A 20933-nucleotide genomic window follows, 5' to 3' on the forward strand; every position below is an offset into this window, starting at 1 on the left:
TCATTTCCATGCTTCCTATTAAAAATAAATGATTAATAAAGAACAAAATAAAGCAAAGTTCACACTTTAATCAAGAACCCTTCATAAAATATGTCCTTTCCCAAATGCTAATGTTCATGCCATATAATGTCCACATCATGCAGAATGTAGGTATATCAACCATTCCAAAAATAATTGTTCTCACCCCATTTTTTTTTTTTTTTTTAGATATTCCGTAATGCCCCTTTCTGCTCTTACACTTGGAGGACCTGCCACAACTCCTGACATTTTTTTTAGCACATTCTTGATACCCATTCTTAAGTATTTTCTCTTAGAATTCTTGAGTTTTCCCTTTTCTCTCTTGTTCCTCCAGTTATCACCATTGCCCTCATCAGAGGTGTGTTCTTACCCAGCCTGCCTCAGTCAACACTGATTGGCTAGTGTGAGTGTAACACCCAGGTGTCAATTTATTCGTACATTTCTAGGGGGTATAATAGAGGAATGACGTAAAATGGAGAGCTAAAAATAATCTTCAATAATTATTTTATTATGGGAAATACATTTAAAATGGACATATCAGACCAACAGTTCCCCTTTAACTACAAAAAAAGCAAATGAGCAGCACAGACTTCAAAGCTTAAAGGGAATCTGTCACCAGATTTTTGCCACCTAATCTGAGATTAGCATAATGTAGGGGCAGAGACCCTGATTCCAGCGATGTGTCACCTTCTAGTCTGCCTAGTGTGGTTTTGATATAATCACTGATTTATCAGCAGGAGATTATCACTAGAGGACTAGCAAAACTTCTGCCAGGTAGTCCTCCATAGTCATGATCTCTGTATAACCCCGCCCCCACCACTGATTGGCTGGTTTCTGCCCTTATCCACAAAAAGCTGCCTATCAGTGGTGTGGGCGGGGTTATACAGGGCTTGGTATTCAGAGAACTGCGAGATCTGCAGCAGAGAAAACTGTGATTTTATCAAAATGACAGCAAGCAACCAGTAAGTGACACATCGCTGGAATCAGGAACTCTGCCCCTTCATTATGCTACCCTCAAATGGGGTAACAAAGGCCTGCTGACAGATTCTCTTTAATGGGAACCTTTTTATTTTGGCTGGAATGGCTGTGTCAAGGGACAAGTACTCTATGCCTATATGGTATCATTCTACTCTGGAGAATTGAAGGAATATATTATGTGTAAAATTTCATAGATATATATAATGCTGTGGAAACAACAAAGAAAATATTTTGAGTGTGTGTGTTTTATTATTTTACCAAGCCAAAGGCCATTAGTTGCATAAAAACCGTAAATATCACACATGGCATGGGGAAAGGCAAACAAAACATTTTGATGACATAAAGCAATATTCATCTTTAATCTTGGTTTTGAAAGCATTAAAACCCAATTTTTTTTGGGGAATAGAACCCAAAATGATCTGCATTATTTCATGTTTGCTGCAATATGTTGTATCCTAATTAAGTGGTTTTATTCAAGATGCTAACTGTGCGGATTGCGTTTGCCATAATTTTTTTCTCTTCTTCTGCCCTTTTGTTCCGATTTTTTTTACTTTTTTTTTGAATATATAAATCCATTCATGAGGAACAAAATGGGGGAAAAAAAGCCCAGTGATCCTGTCTGACGTTGGGTTCATTCCTAAAAATAATGAATCCAATGAACCATATTTAATATATTTTTGTTTGCGTCCGTCCAGTTATGTGGATTCCGGTTCAACTGAATCTGATTTATGATGAAAGTAAAGCGTGCAGCACAATTATTGTTTTAAGCTAATCTGTTAGACAATGCAGTCTAGAAAATTAGAATAGAGAGAACTCGTTCTGAATTACAACCGTGTTTGGTAGACTGGAATAAATAGAGTCTCTGAAACATTAGACAAGTTTTCCTTGCAGTAGGCATTTAAAGTGCCCTCCTGGGTGGCATTGTCTTTAATTTGCAACTTTGGTCTTAGTTAAATTGTAATACTCTTTATAATTCGAGATATGTATTACACAATATTATACCAAAGGGATAAACTGTGAAATGAGTGACAGATTATCTGAACGGAGTGCTTTATCATTGCGATGGGAGCTTTAAATTGTATGTTTTTAAATGAATATCTGTGTTTATGTGTAATTATATACACTGCTCAGCATTAAAATTGCACCACTAAGAAGGAAAAGTCGTGGAGTTATGGAAATCACAGGATGAATAAACAAGTTAATTTATACAAATGATAAAAATCAGTAACCATTTTTTCAAAACCTCTTGATTTATTCAGTATGGAGTAGGAGCATGAGCTCCACGTGCTGAAATACACCCATTTACACGTCTTGTTTATGAATGATTGTCTGAGGAATGTTCTGCCACACTGAATGCAGTTGGGCAAATCAAGATCCGCTGCTGGCAGCTCCTTTTACAATTGTTGACCAATGATGTCCCAGACGTGCTCGATGGGAGACAAGTCTGGATACCCGGCAGGCCATGTTACTGAGGCTGCTCACAGTGATATGAGCAATATTTAGCTTGGTGGTGTTGGTGGATTAAGGCTATTACAAGGGATTTTACTTAGGTTTTCCCACGAACAAGTACAGTAGATCAATAGATCATGAAATAATAAGTTTCACAATTTGGATGTGTAAAAAAAGAAAAAAAAAATGTTCCTGTGCTGAGATAATCTTAGAATTGTGCCCCTGCTGTGTACTGTGTAATGGCTGTGACCTTACAGGAACATTGGTCTCATCATGGCACTGCTCCAAGTCAGGAGAAGAGATAGAGTATACAGACAGGACAGGGTGGGATCCCAGATGCTGCTTTCTAAAGTAACACATTTCCCTGCCTGTTTTATCACAGGAGTGAGACTTTGTGCCGCATCTCTAGCCTTCTGAGCTCACCATAAATCCAATCAGTGAGGTGGGAGCTCCAGCTGCTGCTGAACTTATGTCACTGACCTCTCCATAGATCCCTGCCAGTCATGTAGTTATGTCACAGCCGTTGTTCACGTGACTGCTGCTAACAGTGGTCAGTTGACGAATGGACAGGACTGTGGTTAAACTATTTAATATTCATACCAATTTTTGGTATTGGGCAATTTTTTGAAAATCCTGTAAACCCTCTTGAGGCCATGTTACTCTGAGTTTTTTTTTCCAGAACCTTTTGGAGCAGAAACACTCCAATCAAAACTCATTATTTTTCAACTCCTTTTGTTGTTTTTTTATTGTTTTTGCTCCAAAAACTCCTGAACAACAAAAAACTTAGCGTGGACATACTCTAAACATTCAAATCCAATTGTAGGTCTTCCTTCCTCTTTCCGTTGTGCATATGCTTATTTCTTGTTTTGTATAGCTTTTATAGCAGTTTTTTAATATGGTTATATTTCTTGTGTAGCGTGCATCCTTATGAAGAATCCTTTTTTGGAACTTATTTTCCTCATTTCATTGGAAAAAAAAAACTGAACTGTCAGCCCTTTATCTCTGCGTTGTAGGGCAGCAGAGATGTTTCCTGCAGGGAACCTATCACATTTACTCTGAAACCTGCTGGTGCAGCAGTAAAATTGATGCTGCTTGTACATTTTCTACCTATTGCATATAGATTATTGTTCCCCGTACCATTCCCCTATTCACTGTGGGTAGCTTTCTATTTGTGTAGAACAGAGGAATTTAAATCTCCGAGAGGACTTCAGCGCCCGTACGCTTGTCTCTTGCCTCAAGCTAAAAAATTGATGGAAATCTTTCAACATAAATATGGTGGAATAGAATACAATAAGCAAACAATGGTATCGTTTTATTATACAAAGTATCACTTGTGTGGACGTGTGCTTATACCCGTGTGTATACAAATGCACAGCGAGCGACGGTAGACGAGGGCTACGGATCGCGCCTGTGTGCATCACCTCCGTATATCGGATAGATGACTATATATTTACACACGGTGACATTAATTTACCGTATGGCTATTTAGTACAATTTGGGAAATCCATTTAAAAGGGTTTTGAAGAGGTTTTTCAATCCAGCAAAGCGAATTAAAAGCAAAAATACTTTATTTTGAATTCATTAAAAAAGTAGCAAGGGTGTAAAAAAAAATATATAACTGGCGCGTTCCGAGTTTAGCGGACTCTTGTCCTTTTTTTTTTTTTTAACTAGATCTAGGATTAAAACTACTAGTATAAAACTCGGATCGGTTGCAAACAGAAGCAGAGGAAAACTATATATATTTTTTTTAATTTCTTTTTATTTGTCCGTTTTGAGAACGTAAGGAAGTGCATCATGCAGAAGTTTCTCTTCCGTTCTGTAAACTGGCAGATAAGATTAGATATTGACCTTGGATCCATTTTCTTCTGATTTCACCAGTTATGCAACCGATCAGTTTTATTACATTTGTCTGTTCGTCAAAACAAAAATGTACAATCAGCATGTGGATGACATAGATTGCATCCTCTGTCTGTGCAGAGAAAGGGCTTGACTTACTGCAGCCACAATAGGCGGCTTGCATTGGCCGTGTAAGGGTATGAACGCACATTCAGGATTTGAAGCAGAAATTTCCACGTTTCTGCATTTCTTTGGCAGGAAAAACTCTGCTGAAAATCTGAATTTTTTTTTTTGTGCTTTTTTTTTTTCCTGCGGATTTGCCATGCGTTTTTTCCAATGCGTTGTATAGGCAAAAACGCATGCGGAAACACACAAAGATTGGACGTGCTGCATTTTTTTCTTCACATGAAATCTGCTCAGGAAGATTCCTGATCATGTGCACAGACCTTGCAAAATGTCATGGGATAAGGTATGCAATTCGTTTCTGGCCCATTTCCGCCCTGAAAAAAAATGCACTGTGTGCACATAACCTAATTGTGAGCTGATAAGATAGTTCAGCTTGAAGTGTGTGGTGGGAACAGTATATAAGGGTGAATCCTTGTAACTGGTTACCCTGTTTTTTTTAATTATGAATTTAGTGTTCAAAATTTGAATATGGGCTTGATGTGCAGTACCCGGCCGCGGCCACCATACAGTCGGCAGAGCTGTGCAGCTCCATAACAGCAATTCCGGCACCTGCCGACATTGGTAACCGCTCAATGGCAGAAGTGCATGGTGTCGCACCCCCACTGATCCTAGCGGTAGGCCATCAATGTTAACATCCAGGACAACCCTTTTAAGCCCCCATATCCTCTGGCTAGTTATCAGCTAAACAACTAGCTATTTTTTAGGAGCACTCACTCTGATGAGCGCTCCTGTGTTCTCTGAGACCTGGTGCCAGATATCTCTGGTGGTGACTTATTGCTGGAGAACAAAAAGATCGGCAGTCCAAAATTAGAAATGCAGATACTTATCTCCTCCAACATGGCCTTATGGCTAAAACACATGAAAACGCAAAAAAAGGCCTAAAAAACTTGGAGAATTTCCGCAGTGTTTTTGCTGCCAGAAGGTGCAGAAACGCTTCAGAAATTTCTGCAAGCAATTCCTGTTCGTGCGCACATACCATAGACTGTTACTAAACCCGTCACTATTAGTCTGATGTGTATGGGGGCCTTGTATCTCGGCTCTAGTAGATCCTAATTTGTAAAAGAAACAACCTCTTGACTAAAGCTCACAGCAATAAAAGTTATTTTTAAAGTCTAGTAATAGAGCAACAGTTTAATGGCTTTATAACAATTATGCAGACTTTTGTTCTACATAACCAGACTTGGATCACTGGTGGTCCAGGTTCAGTTTAGTACAGCTGTAGAGGAGCTGAAGGACACCTGCACATGGCCATATTTGTGCTCCACATTCCAGCTTTGTCTTATGTTAAATAGATTGTCCACTACTTCATCATTGATGACCTATCCTTGGGGTCATCAATGTCTGATCGGTCGGGGGGCGACATCTTGCACCCCCGTTGATCAGCTGTTCTCTCCGCAATTGAGATTTTTCTGCTGCCGTCACAAAGAACTGCTGATCACATGGGGGGTGCCGGGTGTCAGACCCCGGCTGATCAGACGTTGGTGTCCACTACTTAACCTTAGAATAGGTCAACCTCTTTAAGATTAACAAAGAATTTTGAGGAACTGCAAAACCATTAAATAAATATATGAATATATACCTCCAAAATCAGGAACTGTTCTTGCATTTTAGATGGCTGGAATCCCTTTTCACATCCATATAAGAAGTTGGATTTTGGGAAATGGGAATTGTACATTCCACCAAAGGAAAACAAGTCGCCCATCGTACATCATGGTTCCAAAATAAAGGTACATTAATTTTTCTATTTTATTCACTCTTATTTTGTCGCCTTGTTAATACCACAGGTCATTCCAGCGGGTAAACAATTTGGTGTTTTTTATAGTTAGTTTTATGTCTGCAGTCTTATCAACTATTTATTGGTAACAACAGCTTTTTTTTTTCCTGAGAAAACAGTTTGTTATTTTATGTAGTTTGACTTTTTTTTTATCTTCGTTTTACAATTGTGGAGCTTTTGGTAATTGTTTGAATCTCTTTTGAAGATCATTTTGTGCCAACCAATTATACCCTCTACACAGTATGCTACCTTGATTAGTTGAACTCTTCCAAAAACTATGTAAGTAGCTTATGTATGAATGGCAGAATTGCATTTCATCATAATGACTTGCCTGCCCTGTAGGAAGAAAATGTTCTTATCTTTACTATTTTACGTTTCCTTTAGAAATCAATGTGCAAATACATTCTCGGTGAATTGCTGCGTTCTAACCGGGAGTTGTATTCGACATTGGTTCTCTCCTAATTACGAACACAACAATACTTGGAATTACTTTTATTCTCCGCAAAAAAATTAAGGATAACACAACACATTTTCTATTTTTTATTTTTTTTTTAAATTGCAAAATCATAAAGCTGAAGTCATTTCTAAAAAGTTTGCAAACCTGTATTTTATGATAGAAAAAATAAACCTTCCAGGAAAGCATAAAAAAAACAAAACCTAACGACACAAATGCACAGTGCGTAAAAGCCGTCAATGTGAAGAACCACAATAATATAAATTAGGCAAGTGAGTATCTGACACTTTTTAACATTATTGAAGAATATCTGATAATCAGTAGGAACACAATGGCCCAATGTTCTCTGGTGTGCACCTTCTAAATTATAGTATCGTGCCCAAATTAAAGAGATATACCCCAACAAGTGCAATCATATTTCATCGTCAGATACCTTATTTCATAAGGGCATTAAATATTTAAATGGTAATTGTTGTTTTAATTTTTATTTCATAAATTGAATTATGCACGTGAATATAAACAGCTTTGTAATATATCTCATCAGAGAAATCTGCTTCTTTCTCCTCCTGGTCCGATTTATTCTTTTTCAAAGCTGTAGAAAAGCAAATAAACAGTGTCCATCTAGGGTGATATGATCCAAAATCTGAAATTTATTCTACCATAAAGTTACGTTTCGACCTATGACAGGTCTTTGTCAAGTATACATAGGAACACACAAGGCAGGTTTATATGATTGGGCACAAGCACCAATCGTCAACAGAGCCAGGCCCACTTACCTAGACAAATCTTATTTGCAAAGAATTTCTATTAGATATTAACATAAGGTCCATCACACCTCATAACCCTACAACAGCATAGTTTAAAAGTAGAAAATAATCCCTCTACACAATAATGTATCTAATGTTTTAATGAAAGAACCTAGACCTGATCGACCAGTCTCCAGGTAGCTACCCCGTAACCATAGATGCCCACATTCAATCACATGGGAGCAGCTCATAAATATGCAATTTGCCATCTGAGGAAAACCAATACTAGGTCAGTATCTAAGGAAGCGCCTTATACGGTGATAAAAAGGTATCGGTAAAGTAGAATCTTTAAGGCTATGTGCACACTGTGCATTTTTGCTGTGTTGTCGCTGCGGTTTTCCGCGTGGAAATGCACCAAAAACGCTATGTAGTCCATGTGCCAGCTAAAGAAATGACAATCCTGAAGTGCTGTGCACGTGATCAGGAATTTTCCGGTCAGGATTGTCATTGCATTTAAATCTGCAGCATGTCAATTCTTTGTGCCTTTTTCATCCATAGACTTGAATTGAGTCAGTCAACCAGCAGCAAAAACGCAGGTACTGTATAAAAATATATGCGGACCTGCTGCGGATATTTGCTACATAGTTGACAAACTCAATTCAAGTCAACGAGTCAAAAACGCTGCAAAAACACAAAGAATTGCCCGCGTGAGACGACTACTCCCATCATTCGACGGCCGAAGAAAGAAAGAAAAAGAAAAAAAAAGTTAAAATAAAATAAAAACAGCTTATTCCCGAGTGTCCCACAGCGATCTGATCACCCGGCAGCATGCAATACACGATCCCTCCCGGCAGTGTACAGCGCTGAGCTGCTGAAAATGGAGTTCACCGGAGTTCAATCAGCTGACTAGCTCTGGTGTTTCTTCCGCAACACTGATGCAGTAAATGAGGTCACCAGAGCTCTCAGCTGATCATCAGTTGATTGAACTCCAGTGACCTCACTCCTGCAGCACAGCGTTATACACGAACAGGAGTGATTACACTCCTGTCCGTGTATACTGTCCTGTCTTCTACAACAGTCACATCAGTGATTGCTGATGTGGTTGCTGTAGAAGTGACCAAGATCGCCCTAGGACACTGGATTACATCATCACGGCGGACAGGTGAGGGATATGTGTTTTTTTTATTTTTGGTTTCTTGCAGGAGACGTGGGCATCAAGGATTGGGCGTTAGGTGAGTTTACGGTGTTTTTTTTATTCTTAAATTAAAAGATTAAAACTGTGTGGAATTTTATTTAAAATAAAAGCCTTTATTCTGGCAGTGTCTTTATTTCAAAAACCTTACTACGGGGTTAGTAATGGGGGCGTCTTATAGATGCCCTCCATTACTAACCTGGACTTCATGTCAGCTGCCAATACACTGCTGACATCAACCCCAACCCTATTGCCCCACTTGCCACTGCACCAGCACAAATTGGAAGAGCGTAGGCTAAGCGCTAGATTTGGCACATCTTATGGATGCGCCAGTTCTAGGACCTCTGAGAGCTGATATTAGCCTCGGAGGGGGTTAGTATCGATGGCTCCTTCCCTGTCTATTGATATCAGCTCACAGCTGTCTGCCTATCCTTTCGCTGGTTAGATTTTATAGGGGGACCCTACATCAATTTGTTTTCTGGGGTTCCCCTGTAATCTAGCCAGTAAAGGCTAACAAAACAGCTGTGGGCTGTTGTTAATAGCCAGGGAACATTTTTGGCTAATCCCTGGCTACTAATATCAGCCCCCAGCAGTCGGCTTTCCCTCTACTGGTTATGAAAATGACGCTGGAGCCCACTCCATTTTTTTTACATTTTAGGCTATGTGCCCACGATCTGGACATAGCAGCGCTTTGCACACAGCATATTTTGCTGCGTCCAAAACTTTGCATTCTATTGAACTCAAGTAAATCCACGTGTTCACTGAACCATGCGGATTTACCGCATTCAATGCATTCTATTGGTTAAATTTCTGTTGTGGAGACTAGCGACCCTGCAAGTGAGTTTGACATTCTGCAGTCCTGAAAGACGCGCCTCATGTCAGTGTCTGCGGATTTTCCGCCGCCTCAGATGCACGCATAGTGGACGTGGGATTTCTATAAATCCCATCCACTATTCTGTAACATCTGGATGCTGTGGGTTTGACACTGCATAAACACGCAGCTTCAAACCCACAGCGGCTCCTGATCATGAGCACGTACCCAAACTCACCTACAGCATGTAAATTTCTGTAGCGGAGACATTAGTCTTCGCTGCAGATTTTGACAGATTGAAATGTCATTATATACAGTGGATCCACATGTACTGACAAAACAAGTGCAGCATTAGAACACAGTGTTTTGGACGAAGCAAAAATGCGCTGCTGGCTGCTGATTGTGGGGTACCTAGCGACTAACAAAACAGCTGTGAGCTTTTAATATCCTGGGAACATGTTGGCCTAATGGGCCCTTCCTAGGTTAAAAAATAGCAGCTCTCAGCTGCTCCAGAAATTACATGAATGGGAATTAATGATAATAGGATTAGGGTTTACGGGATTAAGTGTCGCTGACACCTAGCCTTTTGTTTAGTGATGAAGAGGCATCAACCAAACACCCTCATTACTAGACAAACCTGTAAGTAAAGAGTTAAATAAAAACAGTGTAAACACTTTATTTGAAATACAACAGGCACATTCTTTAATAATTTAAATTAACCAATATACACACCCCAGGTCCGCCGGTAATCCAATGGTTAAAGCGATGTACCATGTTTTTTTTTTTCCAAATATCTTGATTTACATCCAAAAAGCATTCATTACTGTACAAAAACGCATCAAAATTGCAGCAAAATGTGCGTTATTTTTGCTGCCAAGAGATGCAGAAACCTTGCAGAAATTTCTACAATCAAATCCTGAACGTGCGCACATACCTTTTAAATAACCAATCGTACAGAGGCATCCCGTAGTCAGGGAATCGGAAACCTCCTGCTTCAAAGGAATCCTCTCACCGGGCTAAAGCGCCGTCCCAGCACATGTCCCCGCAGCTGGTCATCGCATGAGAGTGGACACATGATCAATCACATGACCACTCCCAGCGCGACACTGCAACTAAGTGCGCATACGCGGACGGCGCACATCGCCGGGCACCATACTGGGTGTCTCTGACTCTGCGGTCACATGACCACAACTCTGGCACGTCCACCGTTGTGAAGAATTAACCCATTTGGGTCCTAATACACGTAATCCACATGTCTTTCTGTAATCACCTATGGCAACCAACTTTGAACTTAGAATTTTCCTGATTTCTAAAACAAGAGGAGGCAAATAAAGAAAGGAGAAAACTAGAAGTAAAGCGAAAAAATGGGGGGGGGGGAGAAGGGGAAATGGAGGGGATCAAGATCACGGGAAACAGAAAATAAAACATGGCTATAATTATTATTGATATAGTATCCATCATATTTCGTCCCCATGTCCTTGTTAATCTCCGCCCCTTCTGTAAATAGGAATCATCATGGTTCATTCTAGTTCATATCCGTATTAGGGGACCATCTAAAAGAATATATCGATGAAGACACAAAAGACAGAAGATATCTTGATTAAGGCAGCCTATTTTGTAGATTATACTCAAGTTCTAATCGTGCTTTGTGTTTACGTATACGGGCACTAATTTCCATTGTGGTTTGTTCCACATAAACCAATCTACAAGGGCACACAATCATATACATCACAAAATATACGTATACCTCTCTTTCAACGCCATAGGTGATGACAGATAGACATGTGGATCACGTGCATTAGGACCCAAATGGGTTAATGGTTAATTCTTCACAATGGTGGACGTGCCGGAGCTGTGGTTGTGACCTCAGCGTCAGTGACTCCCTGTAAGCTGTCTGGCGATGTGCGCCGCATGCGCATTTGGTTGCGATGTCGCGCTGGCAGCCGTCATGTGATTGATCATGTGGCCATGGGGACATGTGCTGGGACGGCACTTTAGCCCGATGAGAGGATTCCTTTGAAGCAGGTGGTTTCTGATTCCCTGACTATGGGATGCCCATGTACGGTTGGTTATTTATAGGTTCTCCCTTACTGATACCTTTTAATCACCGTATATGGCGCTTCCTTAGATACTGACCTTGTATTGGTTTTCCTCAGATGGCAAATTGCATATTTATGAGCTGCTCCCATGTGATTGAATGTGGGCATCTATGGTTACGGGGTAGCTACCTGGAGACTGGTTGATCATGTCTAGGTTCTTTCATTAAACATTAGATACACACGTGGTCAAAATTGTTGGTACCCCTCGTTTAATAAAAGAAAAACCCACAATGGTCACAGAAATAACTTGAATCTGACAAAAGTAATAATAAATTAAAAATCTATGAAAATGAATAAATGAAAGTCAGACATTGCTTTTCAACCCTGCTTCCACAGAATTATTAAAAATATAATTAAACTCATGAAATAGGCCTGGACAGAAATGATGGTACTCCTGAAAATAATGTGACAAAAGGGACATGTTAAATCAAGTTGTGTCCACTAATTAGCATCACAGGTGTCTACAATCTAGTATTCAGTCAATGGGCCTGTATATAGGGCTAAATACAGGTTGGTCCAAAAGTAGGTGGCCAGAAAATAACATTTATTTTTATTTTATATTTAAAATTATGTTTACTAACACAAGCATAACATTGACAATTAAATTTTATTCTGAACAATAATACAAAAGCCCTTAAATTTTATCAACGCAGGGGCTCAAACTGTTTTCCATTACAATTTGCACAGCTTTGAAGTCTGCCTCTTACGCTTCCACAAACTTTTTTGCACAAGTCTCTTTGGGTATTAATTTCTTGAGATGCATCTCTTATGTAATTTTTAAAATCACTGACACTTTTTGGTTGTCGACTATAAACTTTGTCCTTGAGTACTCCCTAAAAGAAAAAATCCATTGGGGTCAAGTCTGGTGAACGTGCCGGCCAAGCAAGTGGGCCTCTTCGGCCAATCCATTTATTAGGAAATGTTTCATGAAGATGCTCACGGACTACTCTTGAGTAATGTGGAGGGGCCCCATCTTGTTGGAAATAAAGGTCATTTGAATTAGGCTGTTGCTGTAACTGGGGAACAACTTGATTCATTAGAATTTCGAGATACTTATCTCCTGTGACTGTTCCATCAAAAAATATTGGTCCTTAAACACCAAAACTTGAAATACCACCCCAAACATTGACACCAGGCTCATGTAGTTGTTGCTCTAATGTTAAATGCATGTTCTCATTATACCAGTAAATACAATTATGTCTGTTAATATGGCCGGATAATTTGAAAGAAGCTTCATCACTCCACATAATGTTTTCTAAAATGACTGGATTTTCTTCAATTTCGTTAAGCATAATCTCACTAAATTGCAGCCGCCTGTCTGGATAATCCTCCAATAAACCATGAATTAGACGTGGACGATAAGCTTTCCACCCAATAGATTTCAGGATTCGCATGATAGAAGCTCGTGAAATTCCCAATTCCAAACAGGCTCTTCTGTGGACTTTTTTGGACTCTGAACAAATATTTGAGCAACAAGTTGTTTATTATCTTCTGTACAGACTGTTTTGGGTCGACCAGTTTTTGGAGCATTAAGGATTGAGCCAGTGGCATTGAATTTGTCACGAATGCGGTAAATGGTTTGTCTCTTTGGGGCTTGAGTACCAAATGTTTCAACCCAATTTGCTCTAACTGTTTCAGCATTTTGAGATTTCCAATACTCTGTTAAAATCCATTTTCTTTGATCTGTATTTAAATTATTTGCCATTATGTGTTATCTGAATTATCTGAAAAGAAAACAGATTTGGGGGAGATCTATCTGTGAAAACTAGATCTGTGAAACTGGCTCAGTTGCCCTTAGCAACCAATCAGATTCCACCTTTCATTTTCAAAATAGTCTGTGAGGAATGAAAAGTGAAATCTGATTGGTTGCTAAGGGCAACTGAGCCAGTTTCACTTTACACCATGTTTGATAAATCTCCCCCTTCATAACCTTATTATACTTTCTGTCCACCTACATTTGGACAACCCTGTATATTTACTGTGCTGTTTGGTGACATGGTGTGTACCACACTCAACATCGTCCAGAGGAAGCAAAGGAAAGAGTTGTGTCAGGAGATTAGAAAGGAAATTATAGACAAGCATGTTAAAGGTAAAGGTTATAAGACCATCTCCAGACAGCTTGATGTTCCTGTGACTACAGTTGCACATATTATTCAGAAATTTAAGATCCATGGGACTGTAGCCAACCTCCCTGGACGTGGCCGCAGGAGGAAAATTGATGACAAATCAAAGAGACAGATAATATGAATGGTAACATAAGAGCCCAGGAAAACTTCCTTGAGCTTGAAGTTCACCTTTAATCTCTTTAGAACATCCGTGTCAGATCGCACCATCCGTCGTTGTTTGATCCAAAGTGGACTTCATGGGAGACTACCAAGGAGAACACCATTGTTGAAAAAAATCATAAAAAAGCCAGACTGGAATTTGCCAAACTACAGTCATGGCCAAAAGTTTTGAGAATGACACCAAAATTATATTTTCACATGATCTGCTGGCCTCTGGTTTTTATTAGTGTTTGTCTGATGTTTATATCACATACAGAAATATAATTGCAATCATATTATGAGTACCAATAGGTTATATTGACAGTTAGAATGAGTTAATGCAGCAAGTCAATATTTGCAGTGTTGCCCCTTCTTCTTCAAGACCTCTGTAATTCTCCCTGGCATGCTCTCAATCAACTTTTGGACCAAATCCTGACTGATAGCAGTCCATTCTTTCATAATCAATGCTTGCATTTTGCCAGAATTTGTTGGTTTTTGTTTGTCCACCCGTCTCTTGATGATTGACCACAAGTTCTCAATGGGATTAAGATCTGGGGAGTTTCCAGGCCATGGACCCAAAATCTCTGTTTTGTTCCATGAGCCATTTAGTTATCACCTTTGCTTTATGGCAAGGTGCTCCATCATGCTGGAAAAGGCATTGTTGGGCGCCAAACTGCTCTTGGACGGTTGGGAGAAGTTGCTCTTGGAGGACATTCTGGTACCATTCTTTATTCATGGCTGTGTTTTTAGCAAGACTGCGAGTGAGCCGATTCCCTTGGCTGAGAAGCAACCCCACACATGAATGGTTTCAGGATGCTTTACAGTTGGCATGAGACAAGACTGGTGGTAGCGCTCACCTTTTCTTCTCCGAATAAGCTGTTTTCCAAATGTCCCAAACAATCGAAAAGGGGATTCATCAGAGAAAATGACTTTGCCCCAGTCCTCAGCAGTCCACTCCCTGTACCTTTTGCAGAATATCAGTTGGTCCCTGATGTTTTTTCTGGAGAGAAGTGGCTTCTTTGCTGCCCTCCTTGAAACCAGCCCTTGCTCAAAGAGTCTCCGCCTCACAGTGCATGCTGAAGCACTCACACCAGCCTGCTGCCATTCCTGAGCAAGCTCGGCACTGCTGGTAGTCCGATCCCGCAGCTGAAACCGTTTTAAGATATGGTCCTGGCGCTTGCTGGTCTTTCTTGGGCGCCCTGGAGCCTTTTTGACAACAATGGAAGCTCTTTCCTTGAAATTCTTGATGATGCAATAGATTGTTGACTGAGGTGCAATCTTTGTAGCTGCGATACTCTTCCCTGTTAGGCCATTTTTGTGCAGTGCAATGATGGCTGCACGTGTTTCTTTAGAGATAACCATGGTTAACTGAAGAGAAACAATGATACCAAGAACCAGCCTCCTTTTAAAGTGTCCAGTGATGTCATTCTTACTTAATCATGACTGATTGATCTCCAGCCCTGTCCTCATCAACACCCACACCTGTGTTAATGGATCAATCACTAAAACGATGTTAGCTGCTCCTTTTAAGGCAGGACTGCAATGATGTTGAAATGTGTTTTGGGGGTTAAAGTTCATTTTCTGGGGTAATATTGACTTTGCAAGTACAGTAATTGCTGTTAAGCTGATCACTCTTTGACATTCAGGAGTATATGCAAATTGCCATTACAAAAAATGAAGCAGTAAACTTTGGAAAAATTACTATTTGTCTCATTCTCAATACTTTTGGCCATGACTGTACATGTTGACAAGCCGCAAAGTTTCTGGGAGAATGTCCTATGGACAGATGAGACAAAAATGGACGTTTTGGCAAGGCACATCAGCTCTATGTTCACAGACAAAAAAATTAAGCATATTAAAAAAAGAACACTGTCCCTACTGTGAAACATGGAGGAGGCTCTGTTATGTTCTGGGCTGCTTTGCTGCATCTGGCATAGGGTGTCTTGAATCTGTGCAGGGTAAAATGAAATCTCAAGACTATCAAGGGATTCTAGAGAGAAATGTTCTGCCCAGTGTCAGAAAGCTTGGTCTCAGTCGCAGGTCATGGGTCTTGCAACCAGATAATGACCCAAAACACACAGCTAAAAACACCCAAGAATGGCTAAGAGGAAAACATTGGACTATTCTGAAGTGGTCTTCTATGAGCCCTGACCTAAATGCTATTGAGCATCTTTGGAAAGAGATGAAGCATGCTGTCTGGGAAAGGCAACCTTCAAACACGAGACAACTGGAGCAGTTTGCTCATGAGGAGTGGGCCAAAATACCTGTCGAGAGGTGCAGAAGTCTCATTGACCGTTACAGGAATCGTTTGATTGTCTCAAAAGGTTGTTGAACAAAATATTAAGTTAAGAGAACCATCATTTCTGTCCAGGCCTATTTCATGAGTTTAATTTTTTTTTTAAATTCTGTGGAAGCAGGGTTGAAAAGCAATGACTGACTTTCATTTGTTCATTTTCAAAGATTTTTAATTTATTATTACTTTTGTCAGATTAAAGTTATTTCTGTGACCATTGTGGGATTTTCTCTCATTAACCGAGGGGTACCAACAATTTTGACCACGTGTGTATATTATTGTATAGAGGTATTATTTTGTACTTTAAAACTACTTTTATTTGCTTTTCTACTGTTTCATCCTCCCAAGTGGTTTCCTTGGATTTTTGAACCTACGTCCCAAATAGTGAATTCTGTCAGCCTTCCTCTCTGCTTTTGGATATTCTTTTTCAAAATTCTCAATTCTCGAGTAAAATCTGTATTCGGTGACGACAGATGTTCCCAAATCTTACACCAGCCAGGAACTTAAATTAGATTTGTGGCGTGGCGCACACTGTTTGTCAGACATGCCTGGTTCATTAAAGGGCGTGTAAAGGCTGAGACATAGATGCAGTTGAAACCAGAAGTTTACATACACTATATATAAAAAAACGCACATACTTGTTTTTCTCAATATCTGACATGAAATCAGAATAAACCTTTCCCGTTTTAGGTCAATTAGGATTACCATCATTTATAATAAGAGAGAGAGTGAGATTATGGCATTTTTATTACTTACTGCAAAGTCAAGTTTACATTCATTTCAGTATTTGGTACTGACGTGCCCCAAAGGGGCTGTGGGGGTACTCGGAAGCCGGGCTGGTCTGTTCTATCAGGATAGTCATGGTGGCGTGATCCGGTCTGTGGTCCAGGGCGGTCAATAAATAAAGAGAGGAATAAAGTTTTGTGCCGCCGCCCATGGTATGCGTCTTTTTATACTGTCTGTCATGTGACCCACGTCACTAACTGTCACTCTACGTGGTCGCCTCTACCATCAGTCCTTCCTTGTGTGCTCCCCTAAACTTCTTCCTCCACCCACCTCCTCTACCTAGTTCCCTCCTCCAGACAGGGACAGGGACTGTGCTCTCCTTTCAGGAGCAATCTCGCCCTTACCTACTGGTGTGTGGGTCCCGGGCAGTGCTCCCTCCTAACCCGAGAGTGGGGTACTACACCTCTGGCTGAGATGCAGTACCTCTGTGGCGAGTGGACCTGCAGGGGCGCCACAGTACCATTGTCCTTAAACTGAATGACTTGGGTCAAACGTTTGGGATATCATTCCACAAGCTTCTCCTAATAGATGGTCGGTATTTGGGCCCATTTCTCCTGACAAAGCTGGTGTAACTGATCCAGGTTTGTAGGTCGCCTTGCTGGCACCTGCCTTTTCAGCTTTGCCCATACATTTTCAATAGTATTGAGATCAGGGCTTTGTGACAGCCACTACAGAACATTGACTTTGTTATCCTTAAGCCACTTTGTTACCATTTTGGCAGTATGCTTCGGGTCACTGTCCATTTGGAAGACTCATTTCTGCCCAAGCTTTAACTTCCTGGCTGATGTTTTGAGATGTTGCTTCAGTATTGCCACATAATCTTCTTTTCTCATGATGCCATCTATTTTGTGAAATGCACCGGTCCCTCCTGCAGCTAAACAACCCCACAACATGATGCTGCCACCCCCGTGTTTCACAGTTGGGATGGTGTTCTTAGGCTTCCAAGCTTCTCCCTTTTTCCTCCAAACGTAAGGATGGTCATTATGCCCAAAAAGGTCAATTTCAGTTTAATCAGACTACAGGACATATCTCCAAAAATGAAGGTCTTTGTTCCTGTGTGCATTTGCAAACATTAATCTGGCTTTTTATGTTTCTTTTGGAGTAATGGTTTCTTCCTGGCAGAGTGGCCTTTCAGCCCATATTGATACAGTACTCCTTTCACTGTGTATGTTGACACAATCTTACCAGCTTCCGTCTTGATCTTCCCAAGGTCTTTTGCTTTTGCCCTTGAGTTGATATGCACATGTCAAACTAAAGGACGTTCATCCCTGGGACACAGAACCCGTCTCCTTCGGTATGATAGAAAAAAATGGCTGGCACTTCCAAAACAAGAAATAGGTGTGAACAGGTGCTAACTAGGGGCAGCTACCTCCATATACAAATAAAAACAAAAGCAGCACACTATTTCTGTGCATTAGCTTTGACTGAGCATTCCACCTCTATGCCACAGATGATTTTAATTGCAGCAGGATCTTATTATCCCACACATAAGCAGACAGTCACTTAGAGAGGAGTTCACATTGATAGGGTCCTGGTATTTTTGAGAGACGCCTTATCGTGGCTACCAGGTACACATGAATTGGACAATTTATGCTCTAAGATTTCTCATTTATTTAATGCTATTCAAATTTCGTATATTTCATGTTCGCATACTTAGCGTTACAGTGTGCTGCTTTTTTGTTTTTTATTTGCTTCGGTATGATGGCTGGAAATTCCCATCTTGTTTGTACTTGAGTATAATTGTTTGTACAGAGGAACGCAGCACCTTCAGGTGTCTTTAAATTGTACTCAAGGATGAGCCAGTCCACAATTCTCTTCCTGATATCTTTCCAATGATGGTACAAAAAGAAGCAGTGTATTTCAGGTGTGCATTAAAACACATCCACAAGTCCACAAGAGTGTCTCTAATTAACTCAGATGTTGCCAAAAAGCTTCCAAACACGTGACATCATCATATGGGCAGTCCAGAACTGTTCAAAGGCATAGTAACCTTAGTACACTGTAAACTTTTGACTTTGCAGGAAGTAATAAAAATGCATTAAGGGTATGTGCACACGATGCAGAAATGAAGCAGAAAATTTCTGCATCATTTCTGCATCTCCCTGGCAGAAAAAACGCATGCAGATTGTGCATGCGTTTTTCCTGCAGAATACATGCGGATCCACATGCAGATTCACATGCGTTTCCGCATGCAGATTGACAAGCGCTTTCCAGGCGATTTTAGCATCACTTGGAAAGTGCTTGACAACTAGGTCACACTATATAAATCCATGCAAACAGCATGGATTTATATAGTGTGACCCGAGAGAGTGTATATACTTACCTCCGATGGCCCGCGCTGTCCTGCTCAATCTGTTCTCCCGGCTGCCGGCAACTTTGAATTGAAAGACCTGCCGACGTCAGCGTCACGTGACCCGTCACATGACTCTGACGTCACCGCAGGTCCTACAACTCACTGTAAGTGCCGGGAACCAAGCGGGAGCGCTGCGCGGGCCGACAGATGGTAAGAATACATTTATTTTTTATTTTATTCTTTTTTTACAGCTTTTTTAATGGTACCTGGGTGTGGATGAGACTCTCCTCTCCTCCACACCCGGGTACCATCCGCACATTAGAACGCACCAATTACGCAAGTACAAATGCTGTCTTGCGGAATTGGCGCGTTCTAATGCAAGTCAATGGCGGCGAAATCGCCGCGTTTCCGCAAAATTAATTGACATGCTGCGGATTTTTGACCGCAGCGTTAACGCTGCGGAAAAATCCGCATCATGGGCACAGCACATGCGGATTTCCATTGGGGAACATTGCTTCCCTTCTACCATGCGTTTTTCATGCGTTTCCGCGGCGTTTACGCAACTGCAAAAACGCCGCGGAAACGCATGAAATACGCATCGTGTGAACACAGCCTAACTCTTTCCTTTTCCTGTTTCTCTCTCTTTCACTCTTTCACTCTTTCTCTTTCTCTTTCTCTTTTTCGTTCTCTTTTTCGTTCTCTTTTTCTTTCTCTTTTTCTTTCTCTTTTTCGTTCTCTTTTTCTTTCTCTTTTTCTTTCTCTTTTTCTTTCTCTTTTTCTTTCTCTTTTTCTTTCTCTTTTTCTTTCTCTCTCTTTCTTTCTCTCTCTTTCTTTCTCTTTTTCTTTCTCTCTCTTTCTTTCTCTTTTTCTTTCTCTTTCTTTCTCTCTCTGGCATTTGGCAAATATTAAAAATTATGGTAATCCTAATTGACCTAAATAGAGAAATATATTAAAAAATATATGTCAATAATTGCTCCACTATACATTAAATGCTGGGGCAGACGGATCAGTTCTCCCCATTGTGGATTGTCTCCTACCTCCATGTTTTATTGATTATGTGCTCACCATATTGTGATGCGACAATTGGTTGTTACTTTGTCGTTACACAGGGTTAAGAGATTGCTTCCATGAGTGGGATGCGTACAGAATTGCACACAAGGAGAGGTAGACTTGTGAGGAATGTGATTAGCACAGGTCAATGTCACCTTATTATATACTGTAACCTCAGATGTGGTTTTAAGGCATGAAGGACAGAATGGCTTATTGCTTTGCTATGTATTTGTCGTCTTCGGTCAGCATGTTATTTCTATAGTGTTAATGTCTTTCTTACTACTTTGCGCTATAGAGGGAAATAAAGATAAAAATTTTGTTTAAAACGTCAGTTTTTCTATTGTATCAGATTCTTCACTGATTCAAGGATTCTGCTTGAATTGTGACTTTTTTTTTTCTTGTATTCTAAAATGCTGTATTATTCCCTGAAATTGTTTTTGAGGCTGAGGGCTAAGAAGCTATAAATCTCTACTGACCAGTACATTTATCTTGAGTTCTGAAGTGATGGACTGATAAAAGTGGCTGCTCCAGGCACTGGATAGACTGGTACACTTTAAATCTAAAGCAACTTTTTTACATAGTCTATACTGCAATGCTAAAAAAAAAACTAAATCTGGAGACTTGATTGTAGGGAGCTTGAGGCTACGAGTCTCCTTGAACCGTCATGGTTTGTCACTGCCATCTACATATTGAAACAATGCACG

General features: G+C 40.3%; 1 protein-coding gene across 1 annotated transcript in view; it reads left to right on the forward strand.

The window, feature by feature from the left end:
- The window catches only part of GBE1 (1,4-alpha-glucan branching enzyme 1), a 212320-nt gene that overhangs the window by 64311 nt on the left and 127076 nt on the right, over nucleotides 1–20933 (forward strand). Inside the window, exon 4 of the mRNA XM_073668212.1 lies at nucleotides 6079–6194. Coding sequence (XP_073524313.1) covers nucleotides 6079–6194 — 116 coding nt within the window. The remainder of the gene's footprint in view (nucleotides 1–6078; nucleotides 6195–20933) is intronic.

This window comes from Phyllobates terribilis, unplaced genomic scaffold, assembly GCF_046119375.1.
Source record: "Phyllobates terribilis strain yellow unplaced genomic scaffold, ASM4611937v1 Scaffold_2__4_contigs__length_985480577, whole genome shotgun sequence".
NCBI classification, from domain to species: Eukaryota; Metazoa; Chordata; class Amphibia; order Anura; family Dendrobatidae; genus Phyllobates; species Phyllobates terribilis.